The sequence below is a fragment of the Grammomys surdaster genome, unplaced genomic scaffold, assembly GCF_004785775.1.
Source record: "Grammomys surdaster isolate TR1022 unplaced genomic scaffold, NIH_TR_1.0 322, whole genome shotgun sequence".
Taxonomy (NCBI): domain Eukaryota; kingdom Metazoa; phylum Chordata; class Mammalia; order Rodentia; family Muridae; genus Grammomys; species Grammomys surdaster.
This window is the reverse complement of record NW_021604741.1, coordinates 747,447-772,742: the sequence shown is the minus strand read 5'-3', so window position 1 is coordinate 772,742 and position 25,296 is coordinate 747,447. Positions and strand designations below refer to the sequence as shown.

The 25,296-nt window shown below is 49.1% G+C and overlaps 2 protein-coding genes across 5 annotated transcripts in view; one reads left to right on the top strand and one right to left on the bottom strand.

Moving 5' to 3' along the window:
• Positions 1-9,024, top strand: part of Stab2 (stabilin 2) — a 172,966-nt gene extending 163,942 nt beyond the window's left edge. Inside the window, exons 64-70 of one of the 3 annotated variants that reach the window (XR_003712742.1) lie at positions 428-547; positions 1,313-1,453; positions 2,970-3,077; positions 3,750-3,878; positions 6,329-6,445; positions 8,183-8,389; positions 8,484-9,024. Coding sequence is in view for 1 of the 3 variants with exons in the window: in XM_028778048.1 (XP_028633881.1) it covers positions 428-547; positions 1,313-1,453; positions 2,970-3,077; positions 3,750-3,878; positions 6,329-6,445; positions 8,484-8,540 (672 nt within the window). In the remaining 2 variants the exon portion in view is untranslated. The remainder of the gene's footprint in view (positions 1-427; positions 548-1,312; positions 1,454-2,969; positions 3,078-3,749; positions 3,879-6,328; positions 6,446-8,182; positions 8,390-8,483) is intronic. The other 2 variants (XR_003712743.1, XM_028778048.1) reach the window with 2 other exon arrangements.
• A 1,982-nt stretch (positions 9,025-11,006) lies between these two features.
• The window catches only part of Nt5dc3 (5'-nucleotidase domain containing 3), a 50,943-nt gene continuing 36,653 nt past the window's right edge, over positions 11,007-25,296 (bottom strand). For both annotated transcript variants that reach the window (XM_028778049.1, XM_028778050.1), the window contains exons 7-14: positions 24,125-24,185; positions 23,645-23,747; positions 23,404-23,505; positions 21,333-21,414; positions 20,198-20,284; positions 19,116-19,256; positions 17,548-17,612; positions 11,007-15,387 (exon numbers count right to left, since the gene is read on the bottom strand). In XM_028778049.1, the coding sequence (XP_028633882.1) occupies positions 15,135-15,387; positions 17,548-17,612; positions 19,116-19,256; positions 20,198-20,284; positions 21,333-21,414; positions 23,404-23,505; positions 23,645-23,747; positions 24,125-24,185 (894 nt within the window). In that variant the 3' untranslated portion in view covers positions 11,007-15,134. The remainder of the gene's footprint in view (positions 15,388-17,547; positions 17,613-19,115; positions 19,257-20,197; positions 20,285-21,332; positions 21,415-23,403; positions 23,506-23,644; positions 23,748-24,124; positions 24,186-25,296) is intronic.

Here is a 25,296-nt window from a genome sequence, read left to right as displayed (position 1 = left end):
TATCAGCCTGTGCTCTATCAGCCTGTGCTCTATCAGCCTGTGCTCTATCACCCTGTGCATCATGGCTCCTGCTAGACAGATGGTGGTGTCTTTGTGCATACGTGAGATGCAGAACCACCCTGCTTCTGGGTTTGCACTCGACATGGAGCTAGCTACTGCTCTGTAATAGAGCAGTAGTAACCCGTGACAGGACCCAGGCACAGTCTCAGACAGTGTGCAGCGGAGCAGGAACCAGAGCATCTCAGGGCTGTAGAACTCATTAAGACATCATCTTGATACTCTCCCAAGGCCCGTGAGAGGAAGTACCAAGGAAGTCAGACTTTAGCCTAGCAAAAGGGTATTCTCAGAGGCTTCTCCAGCTTCTCCAGCCACCCCAGCTCCCTCCCACACCTCGGTGGCCCATCTGACACTTTCTTCTGTTCCCCAGGAGGTGCTGGCTTTTTCCAAGAGCTCAGCCCGAGGCCAGGCATTTTTGAAACACCTAACTGACCCATCCATCAGTGGCACTCTGTTTGTGCCACAGAACAGTGGGTTACTGGAAAATAAGGTGAGTGGAATTCCTAGTGCCTACACTTTAGACAGGAGCGTTATCTGTCACCACTATAACAGGGGACAAATCACTCCACCAGGCATAATGGTGCAGGCCTGTAATCCCAGCACTTAGGAAGTAAAAGTACAGAACCTTGTAACAGACAAACAACAATCCCTACCCCAATATGGTGGTTGAGTTATCCAGCGAACATTCAGTGAGTAGCTGCTGCTTCTGGTCTCCACACGGCCAGCTGTCCAGGCTGGCCTGGTGATGTCTGTGCCCTAAAAGTTCTCACAACCAAGCAGCCTAACCCAGTCATGGCAAAGAACAGGAGTGTCGGGTGCTGTTCAGTCCTCTCACATTTGCCAATGAGACGCCAGCCAATAGCTCACAAGGCTGAGCCCAAAGTCAGGGGAAGAGCTAAGGGGCCAGAGGCAAGAATCCTGGGAGGAGAGAAGCACTGGGCCCCCTAGTGTAGTGAGTCTGACACACCAACCTTCTTCAGGATATGGTCCAAAGAGGACTTGCTCAACTCGTCCCTGGAGGCTGACCAGCAGGCTGTGAGCTTCAGGTACTACCCAATTACAGAGCTGAAGAGAGATGCCTCTGCCTGCCTGGTACTCACAGTAGACACCTCCAGGAAACTCACTTTAGAGAATGGAGCTAACTCTCCATGTGTGGTTCTATATGAGCCTTGGGAACGACCCCAAACACCTAAGACGACCTCATCTCCTGCTGTCGCTCAGACCTAAGACCCTTCATGTGCTTTGTTTTTCTTAGAGCCTGTCTGGGCGGGACATCGAGCAGCACCTCACTAATGTCAATGGCTTTTTTTACGATGACCTTGTCAATGGTACCATCCTGAGGACTAGCCTGGGAAGCCAACTGCTCATTACCTCCAGCCAGGACCAGCTCCACCAAGTATGAAAAGTCCTCTGGGCTTCTTGAAAGAAGTAGAAAAAAAAAATACATGCAAAGCTCCAGGCATGAGTAGACACGTGACTGATGCCAACTATTATTATATGAAACTCGGCTTTAGATCCACAGGTCAGGGTGGTATTAATGCAAATGGTGGCTGTGACATCATATGCTCACAGGCCACCCCAGAGCCTTGGGAACAGGCTGGCATCAGGAGCTGGGTAGTGAGTACTGGGTATGAAACTTCTTTCTGTTGCTTTTCTTTTCTTTAGTTTTTCGAGACAGGGTATTTCTCTGTATAGCCCTGCCTGTCCCGGAAGTCACTCTGTAGATCAGGCTGGTATCAAACTCACAGAGATCTGTTTGCCTCTGTCTCCTGAGTGCTGGGATAAAAGTCATGGGCCACCATCACCCAGCTGATGAAAAGAAACTATTTTGAAGATACTTTGTTCTCTTTGTTTTGGTCCCTCCTGGGGATTGGACCATCAACCAAAAAGTACACATGGAGGGACCCATGGCTCCAGCCACATATGTGGCAGAGGATGGCCTTGTTGGCATCAGTGGGAGGAACAGCCCTTGGGCCTGAGAGTGTTTGATGCCCCAGTGTAGGAGAATGCCAGGGAGAAAAGGTGGGAGTGGGTGAGTGGGGGGGTCACCCCCATAGAGGCAGGGGGAGGGAGGATGAGATAAGGGGTTTCCAAAGGGGAGACCTGGAAAGGGGGAAACAATTGAAATGTAAATAAAAAATCCAGAAAAAAAAAATAAAAATAAAATAAAAAGTTAAAAACAAAAACTTGCACTTCCGAGTCAGATGACTGGGGAGTGAACCTCTGCCTCTTGTAAGGACTTAGTCTACCCATCTTCTCTGAGCTGTTTCTTCACCTGATAAATAGGGATGAAGGTGAAAATGTTAATGATGACGGTGGAGGTAGTGATGGTGGCGGTGCTGAGGACCGTGGTGACTGTGAACTCTAATCCGTAGGCTGTCAGGGGTCCTGTCGTTCAGAGTTTGTAATGTGGAGACACTGGACCTGACAGGATGAGTCCTAAGTGGCAGTGCTTTAGACGAGCCCCCTTTCAACATCTGTGCACATCCGAGCCATCTGAAGTCTGTTAGAATGTGACTGTAACTCCACAGGCAAGACACATGACCTCAGTAACACCTACACCACAAGCTAGTGCTTGCATGGTGTTTAACACCTCTCTATAGGTGTGGTGCAAGCCAGAGCGCAGAGCCTCGAGGTTTCCTGCTTACTGCCCCAGAGCTCTTGAACAGGCCATTTTCCTTCCGGCAGCTCAGCTGTCACATGGAGGGTTGGAGCAATCAGCCCAAAGGTCTCTGCAGCCCTCAGACCAGCTTGGTTTTGGTGGTACAAAGCCAATGGGTGTTTGACAGTACACAATGGAGGTTAGGCAGAAGCCTAGGCTCTAAGGCCTGAGAAGCCAAAAGGAAAACCTGCCTGTGTGGGGGAAGGGGAAGGAGACAGCAGATCTCATGCATTCTCTTCTGGTTCCCCAGGAGACCAGGTTTGTGGATGGAAGAGCCATTCTGCAGTGGGACATCATTGCCTCCAATGGCCTCCTCCATATCATTTCTGAGCCTTTGAAAGCCCCTCCCTCAGCAGCAGTGAGTACTCAGGCTCCAGTGAGGAGCCAGGAAAACCAGGAGTCAAATATGCACTCCCCAGACCTCCACTGGCCTCCAACCCTTCTAGTTTGTGGATCAGAAGGGAAAGAGGAGTCAGGGGAACCAGGGGGAAGGAATCGAGATGTCCCAAACTCAGATTTCTCTGAGCCCTCTGAGCCCCAATTTTCTCACCTACACAGTGTGTGTTGAGGGGGTCACAGCACTTCCCTGTCCTGGGGAGACTGCATGGAGAAATGCTGAGTCCTTAAAGCAGTTGCTGGCACAGCCTGCATGCTCCAGAAAGGCTGGCTATGGATACCCTTAGTATCCTAACACGTTCCCAGGAGCACCTAGAAAGTTCCATAGCATGGCAGTTGAGCAGATAAGCTCCAAACCAGACTAGCTTTAAAGCCTATTCTATTTCTAGAAAGCTGCAGTTCGGGCAAGTACTTATTGTCTCTGCATCAGTCCCCCCACATAAAAATGGAGGACATAACTGTCCAAATCTCTTCAGGTCATTATACCAGGCCCTGGCAGTGATGAGGCCTGGGACTGTGTACATCTTACATTTCTGAGTCACTCCAAGGTCCCTGGGCAAGCGAGGGTAAACTCAGACATCCTCTCTGGGGAATCTCCACTTTAAGAACTGGCCCCTTTCCTTTCTCTGTGCAGATGGCTGCCCACTCTGGCCTGGGAACAGGCATATTCTGCGCTGTCGTCCTGGTCACTGGTGCGATTGCTCTGGCTGCCTACTCCTACTTCCGGCTAAACCAGAGAACAATTGGCTTCCGGCGTTTTGAGGTGAGAGAGAGAAAACTGAGAAGGGGGATGGTGGGTTGCCTTTCATGTGTTTCTGTGCATGTGAAGGTAGCACACGCCTGTGACCCTAATGCTCTACAGGGATGCAGCAGGATCAGGATGTGAGTGTGTGTGTGTGTGTGTGTGCGCGAGTGTGTGTGTCTGTCTGTCTGTGCATGTCTGTCTATGTGTATGTGTGAGTGTGTGTGTGCACACGTGTCTATGTGTGTGTGTACATGTGAGTGTGTGTGTGCGTGTATGAGTGCATTCGTGTGTGTCTGTCTATGTGTATGTGAGTGTATGTATGTGCATGTGAGTGTGTGTGTCTGTCTGTGTATGTGTGTGTGTGTCTGTGTGTTCTGTGTGTGTTTGAGTGTCTGTGTGTGTTTGAGTGTCTGTGTGTGTTTGAGTGTCTGTGTGTGTGTGTGAGTGTGTGTGTGTCTGTCTGTGTGTTCTGTGTGTGTGTGAGTGTTTGTGTGTATGCGTGTGTGTCTGTGTGTGTGAATGTGTGTGTTTGAGTGTCTGTGTGTGTGAGTGTGTGTGTATACACACACATACACATATACACACATACCTGAGGTTGTCCTCTGGCATCCACATGCATGTACACTCATTGGCACAACACTAGATGTCCAAGACTGGGTAATTTACAAAGAGCCTGGGTTTATTGACTTGTGGCTCTGGAGACTGGGAAGCCCAAGACCAGGGGCTGGGATAACTTGGCTTCTGACAAGGGTCTCAGGCCTCGTCAACTCACAGCAGAAATCTAAAGTGTTAAGTAGAGAAGTGCAGAAGCAGCAAGACCCAGGGCAGCCTCACTCAGCACCAAGCCAGCCACTGTGGCTCACACCTGAAAAAGAGTCTGTGGCAGCACACGAGGGGCAGCCCCTCAGCCCTTACAGGCTGTGCCTCCCACAGTCAGTCCACAAAGCGGGTTCTGGAGGAACACACATCAGGCCCATTCCAACAGCCAGCTCCAGGGGCTAGGCTAGCTCAAGGTGTCCTTCCCCCAGAGCTGGTGTTCAGGGGAAGAGACTGACCACCCCACCGATGCTCCTGCCTCCTGGAAGGAGTCTCTAGACAAGTGGCCACTTTGGTGGGCAGAGGAGCTAAGACTGGCTCTGAGAGTTGGGGATGGGGGTCAAACGCCCCCAGCTTCACTCTCTAGCCAGCAAACCTCATGTCATTCTCCATGCAGAGTTGAGTCTACCTCATATCATCAGCAAGCTCCATAGCTGACTATGGGATGGCCCACGAGTCAGTCACTTTTCTGTTACCATGGTAACATAATACCATAATGAAGCTAAGTAGAAGAAAAGGTCAGCTCATGGTTCTAACCCATGGTCACTTGGTGACATGGTCCCTGGAGACTTGGCTTTTGGATCTGTTGCAAGGAACCCATTGTGGCGGGAACATATGGCCAAGTTCTTCATGGTGTCTGGGAAGCAAAGAGAAAGGAAGAAGGAGAGGCCAGAGTTCCCAAGGCCCCTTCACAGGCACAACCCTCAGTTACCAAACTTTGTCCCACTAGGCACCACCTCCTAAAGGTCCCATGGACTCTCATGAATGCCAGGAGGTGGGGTCCAGTCTTTAACCCAGAGCCTTTGCAAGACATGCATCCGGAGGTGCAGCCGCTGAGAGTCGTTCTTTATAGACTCTGTACTCTTCACCGCTCTCCTTTTCACTCAGAGAATTCGGTGCAGCCTTCAGGCAACAGCCCATGCCTTCCAGTATACAGCTTGCCTATTTATAAGCTCAGAGGCAACTCTCAAAAACATCCACACTACAAACTAGCCCGTGTATAGTCAAGAAGTCTGTTCAGCTCACAGATCTGAAAGCTGGGTGATCTGAGACCATGTGGCCACCCCTGGTAAGGGCTCTCTTGCTACAGGAGAATTCTTCCCACACAGTGCAGAGAATGAACTAGGGTGACAGCACCAAGTCCTGGCTCACAGAGTCACGGTCCCACTGGCTCATGCTTCACCTGCTGTGCCCTTTAACCTCAACAGAAGGTCCTGCCTGCAGATACCACAGCACAACCACTTCTGCTCTCCTAAATAGCTCCAAATTGGGACTAAATCTTAATCATGTTTGGGTGAGGACATTCAAACCATCATGTTTGAATATGCAAATCAAGTATGCATATCATATATGACCTTTCCAAGTTCAGGGATATCCATACAACTCCAGGGTAACAAGAGGCTCACCAATGCGTATGGTAGGAGAATTGGCAGCATAAGCCTTGGGCACATTTCTCAGGGGTAGAAATGTCCTAAGGACCAGTTTGGGAAACATACCTGGTCAGATATGTAAGCTGTCATGGGGGCCCAGTGCCTTCTCTTACAAGTCAGTCATCTCAACACAGTGTTGCTGAGAAGGCTCCCAAGGAGAATAGTGGCTCGGAGATGGGGACAGTCCTGCCTCTCATCCCTTGTCATTCTCTTTCTGAACAGTCAGAAGATGACATTGATGTCTTGGCTTTTGGCAAGCAGCAGCCTGAGAGTATCGCAAACCCTTTGTATGAGACCTCAACGCCGGCACCCCCCGAGCCCTCCTGTTACCCCTTCACAGTGAGTTTGCACTTCACTCTAGGCCAGGGTTCATCTTGGGTACAGAATACTGCCTTCCAGCACAGATCTGTGGAGCTGCACTGCGGAAAGCACACCCGTCTAGACTGTCTCAGACAGCATGCCTAGAACCCACTCTTCTGTTCAGAATGCCCATCTTCTGGGTAGATGGCACAAGCCTCAGACCAGAGGCTGCCTCACCTCTGCCAGATGGTGGGGTGTAGGAGGGCGCTACTGTCAGAAGTTAGCCTGAGAGTCCTTCCCTTAGCTCTGCCCCATCAACTCTGCCAGGGCAGAGCCACTGTTTACTTGGGCAGTTGCCTTTGCTTAAGGAGGTCTTTCCCAGGTGATGTTCTGATCTAGTCTTCCAAAGAACCTTCCATTTATTGAGTTGGTCAAGCTTCAGCTTGGATGGGAGTACTCTGACTTTAACCCAGGCTAACCCAGTGGAGGGCACCTCATTCACAGTAAATGTGAAAGGTAACTTGCCTGTCATTTTTTTATCAGTTCTGGACTGAGAAGCTAGGGAAAGGTGTTTCCTCGTTACGTAACCATGAAAACCCTTGCCAACCAGTGAGCTGGCTGTCCTTGTCTGACCAGCACACCAGGCTGACAGTGTTCTTTCGGCAGAGGCAACATTTGAGTCTTGGCTTATATGGATTAACAGCCCTCCTGCAGCAGTACCCAAAGCCAGATGGTTGTCAGTGTAGTGTTTAGAAGATATATTTCTCCCACAAATCACAATATAGTTCAGTTTTTAAAAAATTACTCTGAAAATCCCATTAAATCAAATACATATATATAGTCTTTATTTACTTACTGACACAAGGCCCTGCTATGTAGCTTTGACTGGCCTGGAACTCACCATATAGAGCAGGCTGTCTAGAACTCAGAGACTTACCTTCTTCTGCCTCTCAAGTGCTAGGATGAGAGGCGTGTGCCACCATAGCTGGCTGTGTAGTTGAACTTTTTACAGCTTGTCACTGAAACACTACAAAGCTTTCTTGCAAATCACTTGAAAATGCTTTACTACAATAGATCAAACCCTGAGTCTGCACCCTATGGGGATTCGTGTGTATGGTAGCAGACTGGAGACTGAATTACCTTTGCTCTGCTAGGTTGGAAAACAACCACATCACAAACCCCTATTTTTTTTTTCTAAGTGTGTGTCCAAATTTCAACCGTGGGCTGTGCTGGATTATGGGTTTACTTCTGTCGGCATCATTCCATTGAAACCAACGTCATTTTAAACATTTATGGGGCATGAGGTCAAGCTAGTCAGTGCCCTCCACACCTTTCCATATTTTGCTTTAAGGGCACCTTCAGCTTTAGACATAACAGAGTCGCCTGAAGCAAAGTGACAGCATTCTAGAGGCAGGATTCAGCTAAACTCAGGCAGAACCAGTTGCCCAAAGGCTCCAGTGCCAGGACTCCTGAGGCCAGGACACCAACAAGCTACACTCTCTGCCTTTATACCTCCCCATCTCTGTACATCCCAATGAGAAACCTTGGCTAACCAATGCTGCTATCAGAGCTAATGGCAGCAGGAGGCTTACCAAGGAAGGCTCTCTGGCAGGGAGTAGGGTGTCCAGAGTTCAGCATCTCCAAGGCTCACAGTGACCATGCTTCAGTATCTTCAGTATGAAGGAGTGTCTGTAACCCCATTAATCACCATGGCTATATGCAGTAGCTAACCCTCACACCTTCCCTGGGAGCTAAGTATTTCTATGGTGCTGACAGAAACGGGGAAGCAGTATTGAGAAGCACACAGGCAACATCAAGCAGCAAAACTTGAAGCATGGATGGGCCCAGCATAAGCAGCCCTGATCAGCACCCAGCCCCCACACACCCAGCTCCCACATGAGGCGGCAGCACGACGGGAGGCTCCTGAGGCAAGGCATGCTTTAGGCCCGCCCAGCCCTGTATGAAGCAGCATCATGAGCAAAGGTTCAGTGAGGCCCAGGGCAGAGCGGTGTTCCCCGGGAAGGATGCAGGAGGAGGCTCATCCCTGACCCTAGTATCACAACCCTCTGTCTTCCAGGACTCTGGAGAACAAGAGCTGGAGAACAGCGACCCGCTGGGGGCACTGAGGTCCTGATGTGATAAGCCAGCCACATGAGCCCCGAGCCATCATGGTTCCCCAGTGAATCCCCAGCCCCAGCAATCTCTTGGGTCATTTGTTTTAAAGTATAATAACACTCAGAAGCCATACCTCACCCCTATGGTTAATCTGGGGCTGTCACCATGGGTAAGGGGCCATGTTGCCTGGATACCCAGGGGACCTCCACCTTCTCTGGGGCTCCACTGTGGTTTTCTGCACATTCCAGATGGTGCTTGATGGTGATTTCTGCCCTATCCTGTGGGCAGCTGTGACCTTGTGGTATTCTCCTATCGACTGTACGCACCAAGGCAGGGCTTCGCCTCATATGTTCTATATCCCAGTACCCAGAAGTACCTGCCACACCGGTGCACTCAATAAATGTTTTGGGAACAAAAAAAGTCACTGTGTACCTAGGAAGTGTCAAACAATGAAAGCAAAATACACTCACCAGGCTCATTAGAGCCCTTCCAATTGGCCAACATTTTTCTTATCAGTTATTTGATTGATTCCTTTCATTTTACTTTATGCAAATGAGAGTCCACTTCACACACACTAGAACACTGGTCAAATGGTCCATCAGAAGACAAGCTTTGCTGAGAGTGTGGAGAACTGGAACTCTCATGCCTTGCTGGTGGGAAATGTCTAGTAGAGGTACTGTGGTAAAGTCTCAGCTCCTCAGACAGTCCAATGGATTGTCACAGAACCCAGGACCATCTCTCATAGGTCGTACCCAGGAAGACTGATCATCCGTAGGCTCATATGGACTCATGGTGACATTGTTCATAACAGTCAAAAGGCAGAACACCAATGTCCATTGTCTGGTGTGACTGAGCTGTGCTGTATCCATGCAACACACTACTGAAAGATGCTGTGTTGCTATGTGCTACAGTGTACCCTGACACTGTTAGAAAACGAGGTGTTATCTGACCATAGAGGGGGTAGACCCCCTCTATCTCCTTCCCTATCCTTCCTGCATAGCCCAGGCTAGCCTTAAAGTCCACAGTCCCCTGTTTTAGCCTCCAGCATGCTAGGATCATGCACCTAAGCTGTCATACCCAGGTGGACAAAAAAAAAAAAACTCTTGAGATTAGAGAATTGGGAGCAGGAATAAAACAGCTTCAAAACCACCAGCCCGGTGACTTGCAGATAAGCAGCAGAGATCCAGAGAGAAGCCTGAGCAGCCTCCGGTGGCAGGACTTGCTGGGATTGGGGCAGAACTGAGTGCTGTCTCCCCCAAGTCCAGGGCCAAACTCACATCTGTGTATTTGGGATAAAGATTTCCACATATCGTAAACTTCTGGTCCTTTCTCACTGTGGACAGTTGCTCATGACTCGGTGAGCTTCAGTCATCTCTGTAACATCCACACACCCACCTACTGGCTCCCTTCCCAGTTACCAGAGGGCAGTGTCAGCAGGATGGAGTCACTATGGGGAACAGGGTGGAAGCCCAGGTTGAACAGACCTCAGGCTCCCCCCTCTTTTGCCTATATACCCCAAATCTCCTCGTTCCCTTCCATGAAAAGTTTGCCGAGTCAAGTCTAAAGTTTTGGAATCCATAAAATGTAAGCTCTCTCCCAGCTCCAGGAAACCGAAGCTGCCGCAGTTCTCCAGAGAGGGACATCCACCTTAGAGACATCACACCATGAGGAACAATGGCGCACTTCCTGGAACCCACCCACCCACACAACAAATGTAGGCGATTAGCTAGTGGCATCCATCATCCCAACTCAAACAGAAGTGAGCACACTGGGAAGCATACTATTCACGGGAGACATGACTGAGGATCTGTTCAGCACAGTGAGGGCATGGTGGCACCCCGTGCCAAGGCTATACACACACACTTAAGATGTGTAAAGGTAAGGCATTCAAGATTTATAAACTTACCCAAACCCAGTAGCAAACTGTCTTAATATTCTTCAATTCCGTATTTCCTCAGCATGTCCTAGTGCCCCGGTTAATTCTGTATCTCCTCAGCATGTCCTAGCTCCCTGGTTAATTCCGTATTTCCTCAGCATGTCCTAGCTCCCTGGTTAATTCCATATCTCCTCAGCGTGTCCTAGCTCCCTGGTTAATTCCGTATCTCCTCAGCGTGTCCTAGCTCCCTGGTTAATGACTATGAGAGAACAAGACAATGTACCCATCCCCCAACACCACCCCACCCTGTGTATGCCTGCCAGCAGCCACCTGCCCAGGGCAGATATCACACAAGTTTCTATTTGTGACAGTCCTGAAGCCCAGAAACAGCCTACATTTCACCCTTCCCAACCCCCTTTGTGGGTCCCTTTTCTTCCTTCTTTTGAGGTGATGGGAATCGAACTCAGGTCCTCAAGCATGCGGGATAAGCACTTTACCACTGAGCTGTACTACCAACCCCAGGGATTTTTTTTTTTTTTAATCTTTGATTTCTTTTCATAGAAATGACCTCACATCCAGGGGAAAACCATGTTTTGCAACTGGCTTAAGTACCCATAACCGACACAATTCAAGCTTTTATTTGGCTTTAAGTTCATTATCACAACATATACAATCAACACGTAGAATAAATAGCAAAACTTCACATTCCGAATAAATAGTAAACCTATGTTGCATTTATCATGCCTGATACCACACAGGCACAGTCCTCGCACGGCACAAGGGGGAAATAATGGGCCTACATTGGAGCTCAAGCCTGCGCTAACAGGGAAACGCAGGAGCACTTTCGGAGGAACAGACTGGAGACAAAAGCTTCATGCAGGGAGCTTTTCCGAGGGTGCTGGGGTGCTGGGGTGCTGGGGTGCTGGGGTACTGGGACAGACACCCGGAGGGGAAGGGGCAGGCCAGTTGAGAGGAGGGGCACAGAGATGCAAGGCAAGCACAGGAAGGTCTTGTAGCCCCAAAGGGAGCTCTGGAGCTGTCCCCCAAAGGCCCTCTTCCCTTCCTAGTCATGGATTATACACCCCCAGGAAAGGCATGTGACCTGGGGCAAGGCAGGGCTGCGAATCAAGGAAATGCTCAAAGAGAAACACAGCAGCCGGCAACACTCCCAGCCCCTGGGATGAATCGACCTTCAGTCCGGAGCCCAGCAGAGTCATAAAAGGAGCAACAAGTCGTAGCTTAAATCCACACAGTGAAGCAATCTCGGTAGGAACTGCAAACTCACTCAGCACTGACCAGCCATGCAGAGACAGATACATGTGGTAGACAGGGCAACTAAGGGGACATGGCACACTGGCTTAGACCTTACACTAACTACCCAAGCTGGAAGGCTGCTCCACATGCTCTAAGCAAAGAATTTTGCCGTCCAAGCAGGAGCCAGCAAGCCACAGTCTGTGCTGGTGAATCAAATCCTAATGGAACAGCGTATCCATTCCTACAGGAGCCGCAACGGGAGCACCCTGCGAAGTTGAAAATGGTTCCCTTATTAGAAAAGAGCCCCCTCCTCTTCCTTCCCTTTGCTTAACCTAGCCATGGTCTGAAACATTAGCTGAACTCAAGAACCTAGTTCCCAAATATAAAGGCCAAAAACATAAATAATAACAAGAAAAATAAGGGAGAAAGAAAACAACCCATTCAACAAAAGGAAATCACGCCAGGCCTGGTGGTACACTCCTCTTACCTCAACACTCTGTGGGGGCAGAGACAAGCAGATCTCTTAAGTTTGAGGCCAACATGCTCTACATAGTAACTTCCAGACCAGCCAGAGCTACACACTGAGACCCTGTCCCAAACTAACAAACAGAAGAAAATCCTCAGGAGGGAAAGGATGGATGGGCTCCCTTAGCCGCTGAAGAGAACTCCCAAGGAGCCCTGCATCTGGCCAGATTCACTCTCCTGAGCATTTTAGTCAGGAGCCCCCAAGTAGGGTTTCGGCAGCAAGTGAGCATTTGGATAAAGTGGAATTGCAGTGTTTTTAGCATTTGCCGAGGGGAGGGGATGCTGTTTAGTCCACCCAAAGCTAAATTAGGTAGAAAGCATGAGAGCTTTTCACTTCTCCCTTATTGCAATAAGTAAGAGGGCTGATGCGTCCAAAGCAAGCAGTAATTTAGTCTGAGATCTGACCAAATCAGCAGCAGGTGTATTAATGGTGAAAGCGGGGGTAGGGGAGGGTCAAGGGGTGGGGAGGGACACGACGGAGACAGACATGGGTAGAGAGCAGAGGCCAAAGGAGGAAAGGAGATGGGGGGGAGAGAAACGGTGGAGGGGGAGAGAAGGGGAAAAAAGAAGGAGGGGGGGAAGAGGGGAGGGTGTGCTATCATAGGAGGGAAAGCGAGCGCTTCAGACACCCAGCATCTGAGAGATTTTTAAAGCCCAGCTCTGCCCTGAAAAAGTAACACTGAGAAAACCCCAGCAGTGCGCTCCAGTGGCCCCTCTGACACCATGGCCTTGCTGGACGGCATCCTGTCAGGGACTGCCCCTTAGACTGAATTTTTGTTCACATGATTCTTAGAAAATCAGTCTAAGCAATGTCAAAAAAAACCCTACAATTTTAAAGATATTAAAAATAATTTTACTGTTCAGTTTACAATTTGATTTTTTTTAAGGTGGAAAAAAAACCTACCTTACCTTTTACCTATATACCCTCCTCAATGTGCACACAAAAGAATACTCTAGAAAGAACAAGATATCAGTGCAGTGGGTCAGACCCCCAGCCAAGAGTCCCAGGGACAAGCTAAAACTTGTCCCGACTGCACTAGATGAGGACCATAACACAGTGGAAACGCCCTGTTCTTCCTACAGGGAGGCCGTGCCAGCCCACGATGCCAGAGCACGGTTTGAGTGTGCAGTCTGTCAGCTGCGGGTCTGGTGCGACATCCCAGCTGATCCCAGTACTGTCATGCTTGGTGACCTCGAGACTCTGATCCTTGTACACAGGAATAGGCTGTAAAATTCATTTCTCAAACCCTGGAGATGTTTTCTTCCCCCAAGGCTTGGGTCACCTACCATAAGCACTAGAAAGCAGCTCCACCTTAATCTGGAGTAAACAAACCCTCGAAACTGGCATCTGGTCTACACCCAAAGAATCTACAATTCAACCAAAGACTCTTTTTTTTTTTTTTAAGCTTCTTCATTCTGCTCCTACAAAGCACAAGTTAGGGGCGTCCCAAGCAGCATGCATCCTTTCAGGACCCCAACACTGAGCAGATGCCAAATGGTGGCTACACAGGGACGACGGGAACCACAGTGTTTAGAACACAAGAAGGGAGGAGGGGTGACCTTCGCAGCAATGTTAAACACTACCAACATCAAAGACCCCTCGTTAAACTTCTGCATGTTGGCAAGCAGTCTGCCACAGGCCAAGGGAGCAGCCCCTCAGCAGCTGGTCAGGATCTACTTATTGCGGTGAAGAAGCCAAAGAGCAAGCGCTCACCACAAGTCTCCTTCATGGCCCTGCCCTTCTTTACATGTATGCATGCCACACCACAGTTCCATGCCTGTAATACAACACTCAGGAGGCTGAGGCAGGAGGACTGAGTCCAAGACCAGCCCAGGCTCCATAGCAAGACCCTAACTGGGGGCAGGGTGTGAGGGGATACAGGGGTAAGGAGGGGAAAAAGGGAGGAAGGGAAAGAAGCAGCAGCTATGGCAGCAGCCACAGCAGCGACAGCAGCGCCACATTAGCACAAAAGCTTACAGGAGTCAGGCCACATGAGACAAGGTTAATCTGGTCACGAGCATCTGCAATGAACGTGGCATTTGCAATGAAAATGTCATTACACAGAACTGTGTAGATAACAGCAGCCACTCCTGTGGTGCCCAAGCATCAAATATGTCCAAAGATACTGCAATCAGATGTACTAAAGGATTCTTCTCTCCAGAGGAGGAAGGGTAAAGACATTTCTCCAGCTTGGCTCTCAGCATGAAACGTGGCCTTCCCAGTTCCCACTGGCGAGCTGTCTGCTGGATGTCCTAGCACACAGGCTAGCACTGGCCACAGGCTGAGTCCCAAGGCTTTGCATCTTTCTTGTCTTCTATCATGACCAGAACACTGGCTGAAAGGCAATTCTAGCACAAGTAGCTGTCTCCTCTCGCCTTTCCTGGGGAGGATGGAACCCACCCATCACCCCTTGGGACAGACAAAGCAAATATATACACTGAGGACAAATGCTTCTGGTTCTTCCACAACAAAGTCATTGCGGGAGGCTGTGATTTCTATGTGAAAATGTCTTTGAAAGCTTAGGACCAGAAGACGGAGGAACTGGCCACAGGCAGGGCTACCCCCTCGGCAACCTGCTCCCAGTTGCCTTTGCAGATCACCATGCCCTTGCGGTCCCCAGTGCTGCTTGTAAACAACCAAGAAATGTCTCACAGAATCAGGAAGTGTCCACTCTTGCCCTACAGAACACAGCCAGCCATCAAGAGGTTTCACTCATCAAGAGGTCTGGCGTTGCTGGTTCCACGATAAACAAGGTCACATCACAGTGTTTCAACACTGTGGAGAAGGGCCAAGAGGCCTCAGGTAGCCAGCTCCTGTCTCAACCTGAACAGGACAGTATTCATGGTAAGGTAGAAAAATACAAAAGGCGTATCTGACTCTGGGAAGTAACTCTCAGGCTACTTGACCCTCTGTGAGGCCATGAATGCTTCTGGCTTTTTCCTCAGGCAGACACAGGATTACTTGGCCTGCGCCTCCTGCAGCAGAGGGGCTTTGGAGGCAGACGGGCTGTCTGACCATGCAGGCAGCTCATGCTGCAGGGGAGTCCTCCTGGGGTAGAATGTGTGGTGGACATCGTAGTTCAGGAGGCAGCTCAGAGACGCCATGTAGATGTCAGCGAACCTCGACAGGCGCCTCAGGAAGTAGGTTGGATTCTGGTCTGTGCGGAACAAGCTCCCAAACTGGGCGTTGAAGAAACTTTTGGTCATTTCTCTAAAATTTCATGAAGGAAAAAGAAAGCAACAGAGAAAAGTTCTAAAGGTTTTGTTTGTTTTTTAAATACTTGAGTAAAAATATCTTTAAAACAAAACCTACTGCAGAGAAAAAGCAGCCAATTAGCCAAGGGAATACCTAGTATCAATCAAGAAAAACCCTGTGAGCCAGGTCTGTGGCCCACACCCATAATCTCAGCACCAGGGGCTGAGGTCAGATCAGGAAGCCAGCCTGAGCTACACAATGAGCCAGATATAGGGCTCATGCCTGTAACCTGAACACCAGGGGGCTGAGGTTAGATCAAGAAGCTAGCCTGGGCTATGCAATGAGACCCAGTCTTACAAAACAAATAAACAAACCACAGAACACCATCTGTCCAGCCAGCTCTCAAAATAGCCTTTACATTCCTGACTCCTGTGCCGGTTAACACACAGTTAACTCACTGTGAATTGTGTGCTCCTCCAAATGCACACTGCGTGCCATTCAGAGCGGGCAGAGCCGTTTTGGAGGTACTGAGCCAAAGAATTCTCCGTGTTGCCAAGAACTAAGCATAAAGTAAAATGCTGTAAAGCGCTCTCTCCTGGAGGAATTACAATTATTGTAATCACCACCTTCCAGTACAGACCGTCAAATGCTTGCACACCTCTCCTAGCCTATCCTGCAGCATCTTCAGTCAGTCAGTCACCAAAGCCCCGGTGTTTCCCCTCTGCAGTCAAACCTCTGTGCATTCTTATCAACATCCTCCACACAGACTTCTCCTGGATTAATACCATTTGAACAGTGTTAGATCCGTTACACACACAGGAAACTTAACTCACTGCACAACTATGCATCAGAGCCACAAACTAATAACCGTTGTCTGCTGTCACTGGAGACCGACGGATGCAACAACCAAATGACCATAGCTGTAAACACCCCAGCTAGGTCTCTGCAGGTGAACACCATAAATGGTATTGAAACTTTCTCTGCAACATCTCTTTATGATGTTGAAATGAAAGCCAGCAGGGGCTGGATAGATGGCCCAGTGACTAAGAACACTTTCTGTTCTTACAGAGGACCTGTGTGTGATTTCAAGTCCCTACATGGCAGCCCACAACTGTCCATAACTCCAGTGCCAAGGGATCTGACAAACTCTTACAGAGGACCCAGGTTGGATTCCCAGCACCCACATGGCAGCCCACAACCATCCATAATATCCAGGGAATCTGATGTCCTCTTCTGACCTCCTCAACCACAAGGCAAGGACGAGATGCAGACTTACATGCAGGCAAAACACTCCTACTCATAAAAAAAAAGATGTGGCGATGTGAAGCCAACAGGAAACCTCTGGCAGGTGAAGCTTCCTCAGTGAGCACTTTAGGTTCCTGGAAGTGAGTCACCCATGCACTGTAGACAGACCCCAGGCCTTCAGAGACAACCCAACCACATCACCCCCTTTCCTACTCTCCTGGACTCCACATTTTTACAGCAAAATAAGTCAAATCAGAATATGCCTGAGCTGCCCAACAGTCTGAGGAAGAGGCAAGGAAGAGACTTGACACAAACTTGGCCTTTGCAGAACACCTCAACATTCCTTGTTAACTCAGACTGCTGTCACTCAGGTACCAGAACCCCAGAAACAACTGGCTTCCAATCTCAGGCTATGCCAGGGCATGGGGCCAACCAAATAGTTCACTGAGTGTGAGAGCATCCATCAAGGGAAGGCTCCCTGTGGGCAACTGTCTCCCTAAGGACACACTGATGAAAATTCTGACAAGCAGAAGGCTTTCTTCACCAAGAAAAGCTGGGGGCACATTCCTGAAACAGCAGGAGCTAGACTGCAGGAGCCCTGAGGAGCCCTGTGTGTTCAGAGCCAGCCCCCAGTACTGTCCCAACAGCCAGCTACTGACAACTGCGCTGCTAGCCAAGGCCAGGAGGAAGACCATGGAAAAGCCACCTCTCACAAGGCTTTCAAAGGCAAAGACAGAGGACAGATGGAGATCGCAGCTGGCTTTGAAGAAACACCACAGGTCACCATCAGCCAAGGACTGATCCTGGGCACTCAGGAGTCACGGTCACACCTGGGAGCTAAAATAGGATGTTTCCTGATGTCACCTTGGATCCACAGCGCACACCAACGGCAGGATGGGTATCTGTAGGTGACGAACAGGACAGGCTCACCTCATCTCCTTCCTCTCCTTTTTCCACTCCTGCAAAACCAGCTGTGACTCGGTGTCTCTGTGGACCTGCAGGGACATAAGCCAACAGTTTCCAGGGCTCTGCTTTCAAACACACTTGTTAGCAGTAAGAGTTTCTTAATGGGCAACTTTTCATGAAGGAATCCTTCCTACTCCTCAGGTCTAACAGGTGGGCACTTGTGTGAAGTACCCATTTTCCCAAGAGAAAGCCGTGGGTGCCCTCTAACTTCAGGACCAGGGCTGGTGAGCTGGCTCAGGGGGTGAAGATGCCAAGTGTGATGTCCTGAGTTCAGTTCTGGGAGCTCAGAAGAAAATCACATCCTGTAATTTGCCTCTGACCTCTGACCTCCTCATGCTGACACATAGGCACCCTTTCCCAAGTAAATACAGTGTACAAGAAAAACAAAAAACGTAGAATGTCAGGACTGGCGGTAGAGAGGTATTCCATGGCTAAAGTCAAGCCTCTCTGTATCATTTTATGCTCTCAAACCCAGCTGCCTGTTCTCAAATGAGAAGTTACACCTGCACACAGGACAGCTGCCCGTGCAGACTGCGGTACACTCCACAAGCCTTCAGCACAGTGGCAGGCACAGGGGGAATGCTACTACCACCATGCCAGCATGTGACACAGCCACGGGCTCAGCTGAATTAGCCCAGACTTGACATCCGATATTTTTAGAAAATCACCTCACAGCACACACAGTAAAGAAAGCAAAACAAACCCCCCCAGGTCAGAAGAGCCACGAGCCAAGGTCCAAGAGTCTACCAGAACCCAGCCTGGAGGACGTGCTGGGCTCCATGGACTGGAATGTATACCCTGGGAGAGAGGACCTGGCCTGCCCTGCCTCTCCTCAAAGCTTGGCAGGAGAAGCTGTGGGCAGCGGGCCATGACCAGAGGCTTGACTCATTCGCACAGCATGGCCGGTTGAGAGGCATGAAGAGAGAATACAGGTGGCTCATGAGATGGGGTGGGAACAACCCCGGAACAGCTGTCACAGGTATAAGAGAGGGGCGACACCCTGGGCCAGGAAGTGAGCAGAACAAACGCTCCTGTCTTAACCGCCCCTCACTGGCTGCATGAATTATCACTGAAGTCCAGAAAACAGCCAATCACTAATCACATTGCCACCAGAGGCTAACCCAGGATCCCGGCTTGCTCTGGCCTAGGATGGCATTCCAAAAGAGCCTTCATTTTATAGATGGGGAAACTGAGGCCAGTACAGGAACATCCTCTGGTAATCTAAAGGCAAGGAGGGTGACCATGCATTAACAGTGGAGCCCCATGAGCCAATTTCCACCAACAGAGTCACAAAAATAGCTCCTGCATCTAAGACCCTGCAAGGCTCTCCAGGTGGCTCTCGGGAACAGTCGTAAAGGTCCCATCAAGGGGAAAGGACAAAATAACCACTAGTGACTCTACAGTCTGCTGATGACTTAGACCTTACACTTCATAATTACACGCAAACCACAGGACATCTTTCTGATCAGCAATTATCTTCAGGCTTGGAGGGGAAAAAGATGAGAGAAAACAAAACAGAAATAGTAGCCAACCTGCATCTGCTCCAAGAGCCCCGTCAAGGTCTGCAGCCAAGTCATGGTCTGGATGTACTGCTCCGTGTTCATGATTCTGAGCTCGGAACGGAGCTCGGGGATGATCGCCCCCGTGCGCCAGCCGTGCTTCAGGGTCAGATCCTGATCACAGAAACCACAGGGCAGGTGCTCCCTCAGTCCCCTTGGAACTCAACACCACACTACCTTTCCCAGACCAGGGAGGTATTTGCTCAGTCACTCCTTAAATTGTAATGGTTAGTTATTAACCAAGTTGAATGCAATGAATTACACTTAATTAAAACCAGTCTGGCCCCAGGCTCTGACCATGTCACCGGGAGAAAGTTCCTGTTCTGGAAATAATGGCTGTGATTCACAGCTGCTTCAGAAAGCGGGGGTGGGCGGGGCATGTAGGGTGATATGTGAGGGAATGGTGGTGGTATAGAACCACTAACCATGATCTGTCGGGGGAAAAACAAAACAAAACATGGTCTGTGAGATCAGAGTCAGCTCAACCCAAATGCTCTGAACGGTCCTCATTCAAGCTGAGTGAGGGGCCCCTGGCTGGAATCCTAGGTCAAGATTTCCAGGACAGCTAGAGCTATATACCATGAGATGCAGACTTTTAAGAGGAGCAGGGAAGGAGACCAGTGGTACAGAACCTGCCTGGCAAGCACAAGGTCCTGGGTTCAAACCCTAGTATTGCACAAGTGTAGGGAGTGTGCTTTATTCAATACCGCAGCACTTCCCGGACCTCTGGGGTACATCCACCACGCACCAGGCTAAGAAGCTGAGCTGGCTGTGAGCATTCGGATTAAAAGGGAAAGAAAGACCCCTGGCATTTAGCATATCGTAGTGCTTTCAATAGAATGTTTCTGATTACATCTGAGTACGTTTCTATCATCTCAAAGAGAGAAACAAAACCGCCTTTTCACAAATCTAATCACTCCTATTCTGTAAAAGGGAGACTTTCAAACTGTGACTCACTCTGAGTTTCTAAGAAAAACAAGGATGAGCTAACAGGAAAGAGAATGCTGCCTGATAGAGTGAGCACAGCGCCCCCCTCTGGGGAAAAGGCTCCTCACCGCCAGGTCGCTGTATATGTGGTCACCAAAATACAGTACTTTGGATCCTCTCCATCCAGTGAGCTTCAAAAATTCATACAAATTGCCCTGCAACGGAAGAGGAGCACAGATCAATATCAGGTCAGAAACCCAGGAGCCCATAGTCTATGATATCTGCTTTCAAACTTGGAAAAACTGTTTTTAACTCTTATTGTTTTAAATACCAACAAATAAAGCTAAAAGCACAGTCATGGAAAAAAAAATCAGTCAGATTTTTCTTTGATGCCAAATGTACTCTGAAAAAATTTCACAGTCATGCACGGTGGTGCTCGACTTTAATCCCTGCATTCAGGAGGCAGAATCAGGTAGATCTCTGTGAGCTCAAGGCCAGTGAGAATGTCTCAAAGGTAGTGAGAATGTCTCAAAAACAGCAACAACAAAAAGAACATTTCAGATTACATAAGCCTCTCTGCAGTTATCTTTACACTAACCAAACATGCCAAGACCATTATTCTATACAAATGACTTTTAATTCTATTATAGTTACCACCGATGAGTCCTTCTGCCAGTTCCCTGACGGTGAACACTTACAATGTCACCTATTTTGTAAACATTCTCACAGAAAGTTCTATGAGCCACATCGAAACCTTCTGACTCATTAGAAGTAAGATGTCTGAATTAAAACTAATTTTTATGGCCTCATTGCTAAATCCAGCAGGTGATTAAAAATCCACCAAGAACGTTCAGTCAAGAAAACAACTCTGGTGTCATGAAAATGACAGTCGAGTCGTGGTTGGAACTCCTGGCGGCCTCATTCCATGCTCAGGTACTTAAAACTGCACAGGAAATGGTGGAACTCCTGGCGGCCTTAGTCCATGCCCAGGTACTTAAAACTGTGCATGATATGTTTCTCAGCTGGAAATATGCTGGGTGAATAGACCAAGATTAGTGATTCTCAAAGACATCTCCAAGGTTTACTACTGACACTTTACATTTTATAGAGGGTAATGCCTTAAATGCTATTTGTTTTTAACTGCCAACATTGAGTTCATCTGAAATTATAATCTGCCAGTCAAGAGATTCGGCGTCCCGAGCACCCGCAGCCCTGGGACAACAAAGCAAAGCAACAGGGAGAAACTGGGGAAAGCGTGGATACCTGCTTGTAAATCTGGCCTTTCTGCAGCTTGTGGATTTTATCCCAGAGTAAGACACCTTTCTCATTCACCTTTCGGAAAGGTCTAGCAACAGAAAAGGGAAATGTTACTAGAATACATGGTAACAGTAAAGGTTCTCTGCTCCACGGGATACTAAGTCGGAAATCACTGAGAACAGGAAGTAGCTAGCTCTTGAACTCCAAACAGCATCCCCTAGCCCAGGACACCCCATTCACACTACACAGACCCCACTACAGACCCACTACACACAAGTAGGTGATGAAGAACAAGGAAAAAAAAGAAAAAAAGAATTCTAGGGCCAACCACCAGTGGCAAGCACAAGCCCTTTAGTCAGGTTTCCCTAGGACAGTGGTTCTCAACCTTCCCAACACGGTGACCGTTTAATACAGTTCTTCATGTTGTGGTGAGGAACTCACCTACTCACCACAAAATTATTTGTATTGTTTCTTCATAACTGTTATTTCGTTACTGTTATGAATTGTAAATGTGACTCTGTGTGAAAGGTCACGACCCGCTGTCCTAGGACATTTGGCAGGGCACAGAGCGTCTGCTTCACAAGGCGAAGCCTGAGGAACACTGCTGCCTGCAGGTGTTATGGGAGGACTCTGGCATCCTGGGCCAAATGCCAGCTGGGGCAGGAACAGTAGCTCTGCTGAGGCCAGGAGCAGGGCTGTCCCGTCCCTCAGCCCAGGGCACAGCCAGTGGGACTTAGCGTGTCTTTTTGGGTAACTGTTTCTCCAGTCACAGAAAGAGACGCTCACTATAGATACTGGAGCCCACGTTCCCTCTTCTGAGGAACATGAAGGTCATTTTGTGCACTTTTATCTATATCCCTTTCCCTTTGATCCTGTCAGCAGCTTCTCGTGTGACATCAGAGTCTGAGACATGCTAGCAGTAAGATATGCTGGCTGTTTCTGCTCACTAAGTTCGGCATCTTTGGTGGCTGCGTAACATTCCCTCACATGGAGATTCTGAATGACGAGTCATCCTCAATAAACAACAGAAGGAAAGGGGATGTCTCCGCCATTATTCCAGACATCCAGAACAAGGAGGGAAAAACAAAACAGTGGTAGGCTGAGTCCCTCCCACGAAGAGCCCAGACCCGACCCCTCCACCTTGACTAAACTTTTCAGAAGGGCCTGGGTAAAGGGAGGGCCAGGCTTCACAGGAGCCCTGTGAAGACTCTAAAAGCAACATGGCCAGGGTGTAGCTTCCGACTACACTCAAGACTCAGTCTCTCTCTCTATGCTCAGTTCAGAGCTTGCCTCTTCTTCTCAGAGTCACTGTGACTCTGAGAACTTAGCACCCCAATGGTACAACACATGCTGCCCTAACTTCAGACACCACATTAGGATCCTTGGAACTACCCAGAGCTAGGTCACCAGCTACAATGAAGGGTGCTGGTCACCAACTACAGATTGGGGAAGGTCTGAGAAAACCCTTCCCAAACTAGGCCATGGACAGACAGAAGCCCTTCCTAGAATGCTATCCATCGTAAGAACCTTCAACTATGTTGGCCTGTAGGAGTTGGCCACCTAGTCTGTCCCTAGGGTGGAGGGTACTTTAATACTCTTCCACTGATCCTGACTTCTTCCCTCCCCCCCCAAAGCCCAAGAGGCAGGAGGACATTATATAAGACACGGCTAAGACTTGCACCAGGATGCAGAGAATTCTGCAAAATCCAACTGCAATTTGAAATGCACTAATTAGCTGTTTGAAGAGCTGACACCAGGCAGTCTGGCACTGGTGGGGTTCCCTTACACCCCACGAGGCATCCGGAGCCCAAGCCTACTCTGCTGTGTGGCGTTCATCCTTGTTCTCCAATGTAGTCTCAATCCCTAACGGCTGACTCAGAGCCGCAGCAGCCCACTCTCAGCCGAGGCACTGCCTGCTACGTGCCCGTCCCGCCGGTTCTGAAGCTAAGTGTTAGACAGGTCACACGTGAGAAGCTATGCCTCGGATACTTGTGACTCTGCGACTGGCTCTACTATGCCTGTATTCACAAGTACAGTCGAGTCCCCCCCCTGCCCCCCCACACAGCCTGGCCCTCACCTCCGCTTGTCGTTGAAGAAGTTCGGTTTCTCGGCCTGAACAATGACCACATCGAACAGGTCCCGCCAGTCCTTCCCCACGATGTACCGCATCCCTTTGTCTCTGGAACAAGGCAGCCAGGTGAGCTGACATCAAAGGGATGAATTTTTTTTATTTTCTTGCAAACTATTTCTTTCCAGCTACTAAAATGAATGGCATTTGACGCATGAGGCAACAGCTGCAGAGGGAAGACAGAACTTACACGAAGCTACTTGGGCTATTGGTAATGAGGAACATCTTCTTGCCGTGGGCAGCCAGTTTAGCCAACACTGCGCGGGTCTGCTCAGCATAACAGATGTACTTTTCTATGAACGAGAGAGAAGTTCACACAGTCAGGACGGAATCAGGCACTTGAGAGATGGGCACCTAAAGTAAGCAGTATCCTAGGCACAGTGGAGAAACTCAGGAAGATTGATTCTGGGAAGTATGTGACTGTCCAGTGCACAGGAAACAAAGACTACCCCTCCCCCACACACACCCATTGAACTGAGGGATAATATGGTACAGCTGCCATCCTCTCTTAGACTTTGACAGACACCAAGTTCTAGAACAGAGCAGACATGTACTGCCAGGATCAGGGGCCTTAAACAACCCTCAGCAAACACCCGTGGTCCCTGCTCAGTCCCCGGGGCAATGCTTAAATGCCCACAGGCCAGCACAGCACGTGCTGCTGAGTACATACCAATGTCCGCTTCGATTGCTCGGTACATTATTCCTTTGATGTGGACGTCCCTTATGGAGTCCTGTGGAAAGGCAGATTCGTCATCAGTGAAAAGGAGCTGGGCAAGCCGGAGTTATCACCACTGGCACAGCTTCGAGCTCACTTCCTGCCAGTCCACCGTCTACACATCCCAACGCTAGCCCACTTAGCCCAGGAGGCCTCTAGGGAAAGCTTGTGTTTCCACAGTGATGGAGGCTGTTGCCAATACAATTTCCAAGCGCCTCCTTTGAAAAGGTCATTTGTGTAATTCTGAATGAGGTGGCACAGGACAGACAGCCTGCAGGAGGGAGTCCCTGGCTGCACCCTCATGCCCTTCCTTCCTCACCTCTACATGCAAGCCGTTTTGTAAGGCCAGGCAGAGGCAGAGGCAAGGAGTAAAGGCAGGGGGACAAAGACACTTCCTCTCTCAATGGAGTGACAGTCCAACTGGCAGATGCAGGAAAGAGGGAGAGAGACAGAAAGTCCATTGCAGACTCAGGGCTGTGCCAGCACGGTGTCACCAGACATCACTGCACAGTTCTGCTTGCAGGCTGGAAGATGTCTAGCAGCCCTTTTTAGACTCCTGGAGTGCTATAGAGACTTTCTAGTACTAGTAGCAGAGGTCTAAGTCTTACCTTGTTAGTGGACTTCTGTCAGAGTGGACCACTCTGGGCTATAAACTTAAATCTCAATTACCTTCAGCATAAACCTATTTCAGTTTTACCCAACACAGATGGCAATGAATGGTTAAACGCAAGCTAAACTGCCTGGATTAAGAATCTAGGCCCTGCTGTGTGACGTTAGGCAAGACAGTCAAGCTTTCTGTGCAAAGGCTTGAAGAGTTAACATAAAACAGCCAGAATAGAGTCTGAAGCATCATCAACTCTATGCAAGTGCTTGCTGTTGGTGGGAGCAATCCCTGGAGGACAAACTGAACCTTCACGTAAACATTTCTCCTCTGCTGCAAATGAGTCTTAAGTACAGTGTCTGTATGCATAAAAGGAGAACTAAAAACTAAATATTTAAACTTAGCCCCATTTTTTTTTTTTAATCAAAGTGATGCTTAGAAAGTACAAGGCACCCTCAACTCCAAAACCTTGAAATCAGGACAGTAAAAACTTACACTGGATGAGGGGACTCGAAAGACGGCTCCG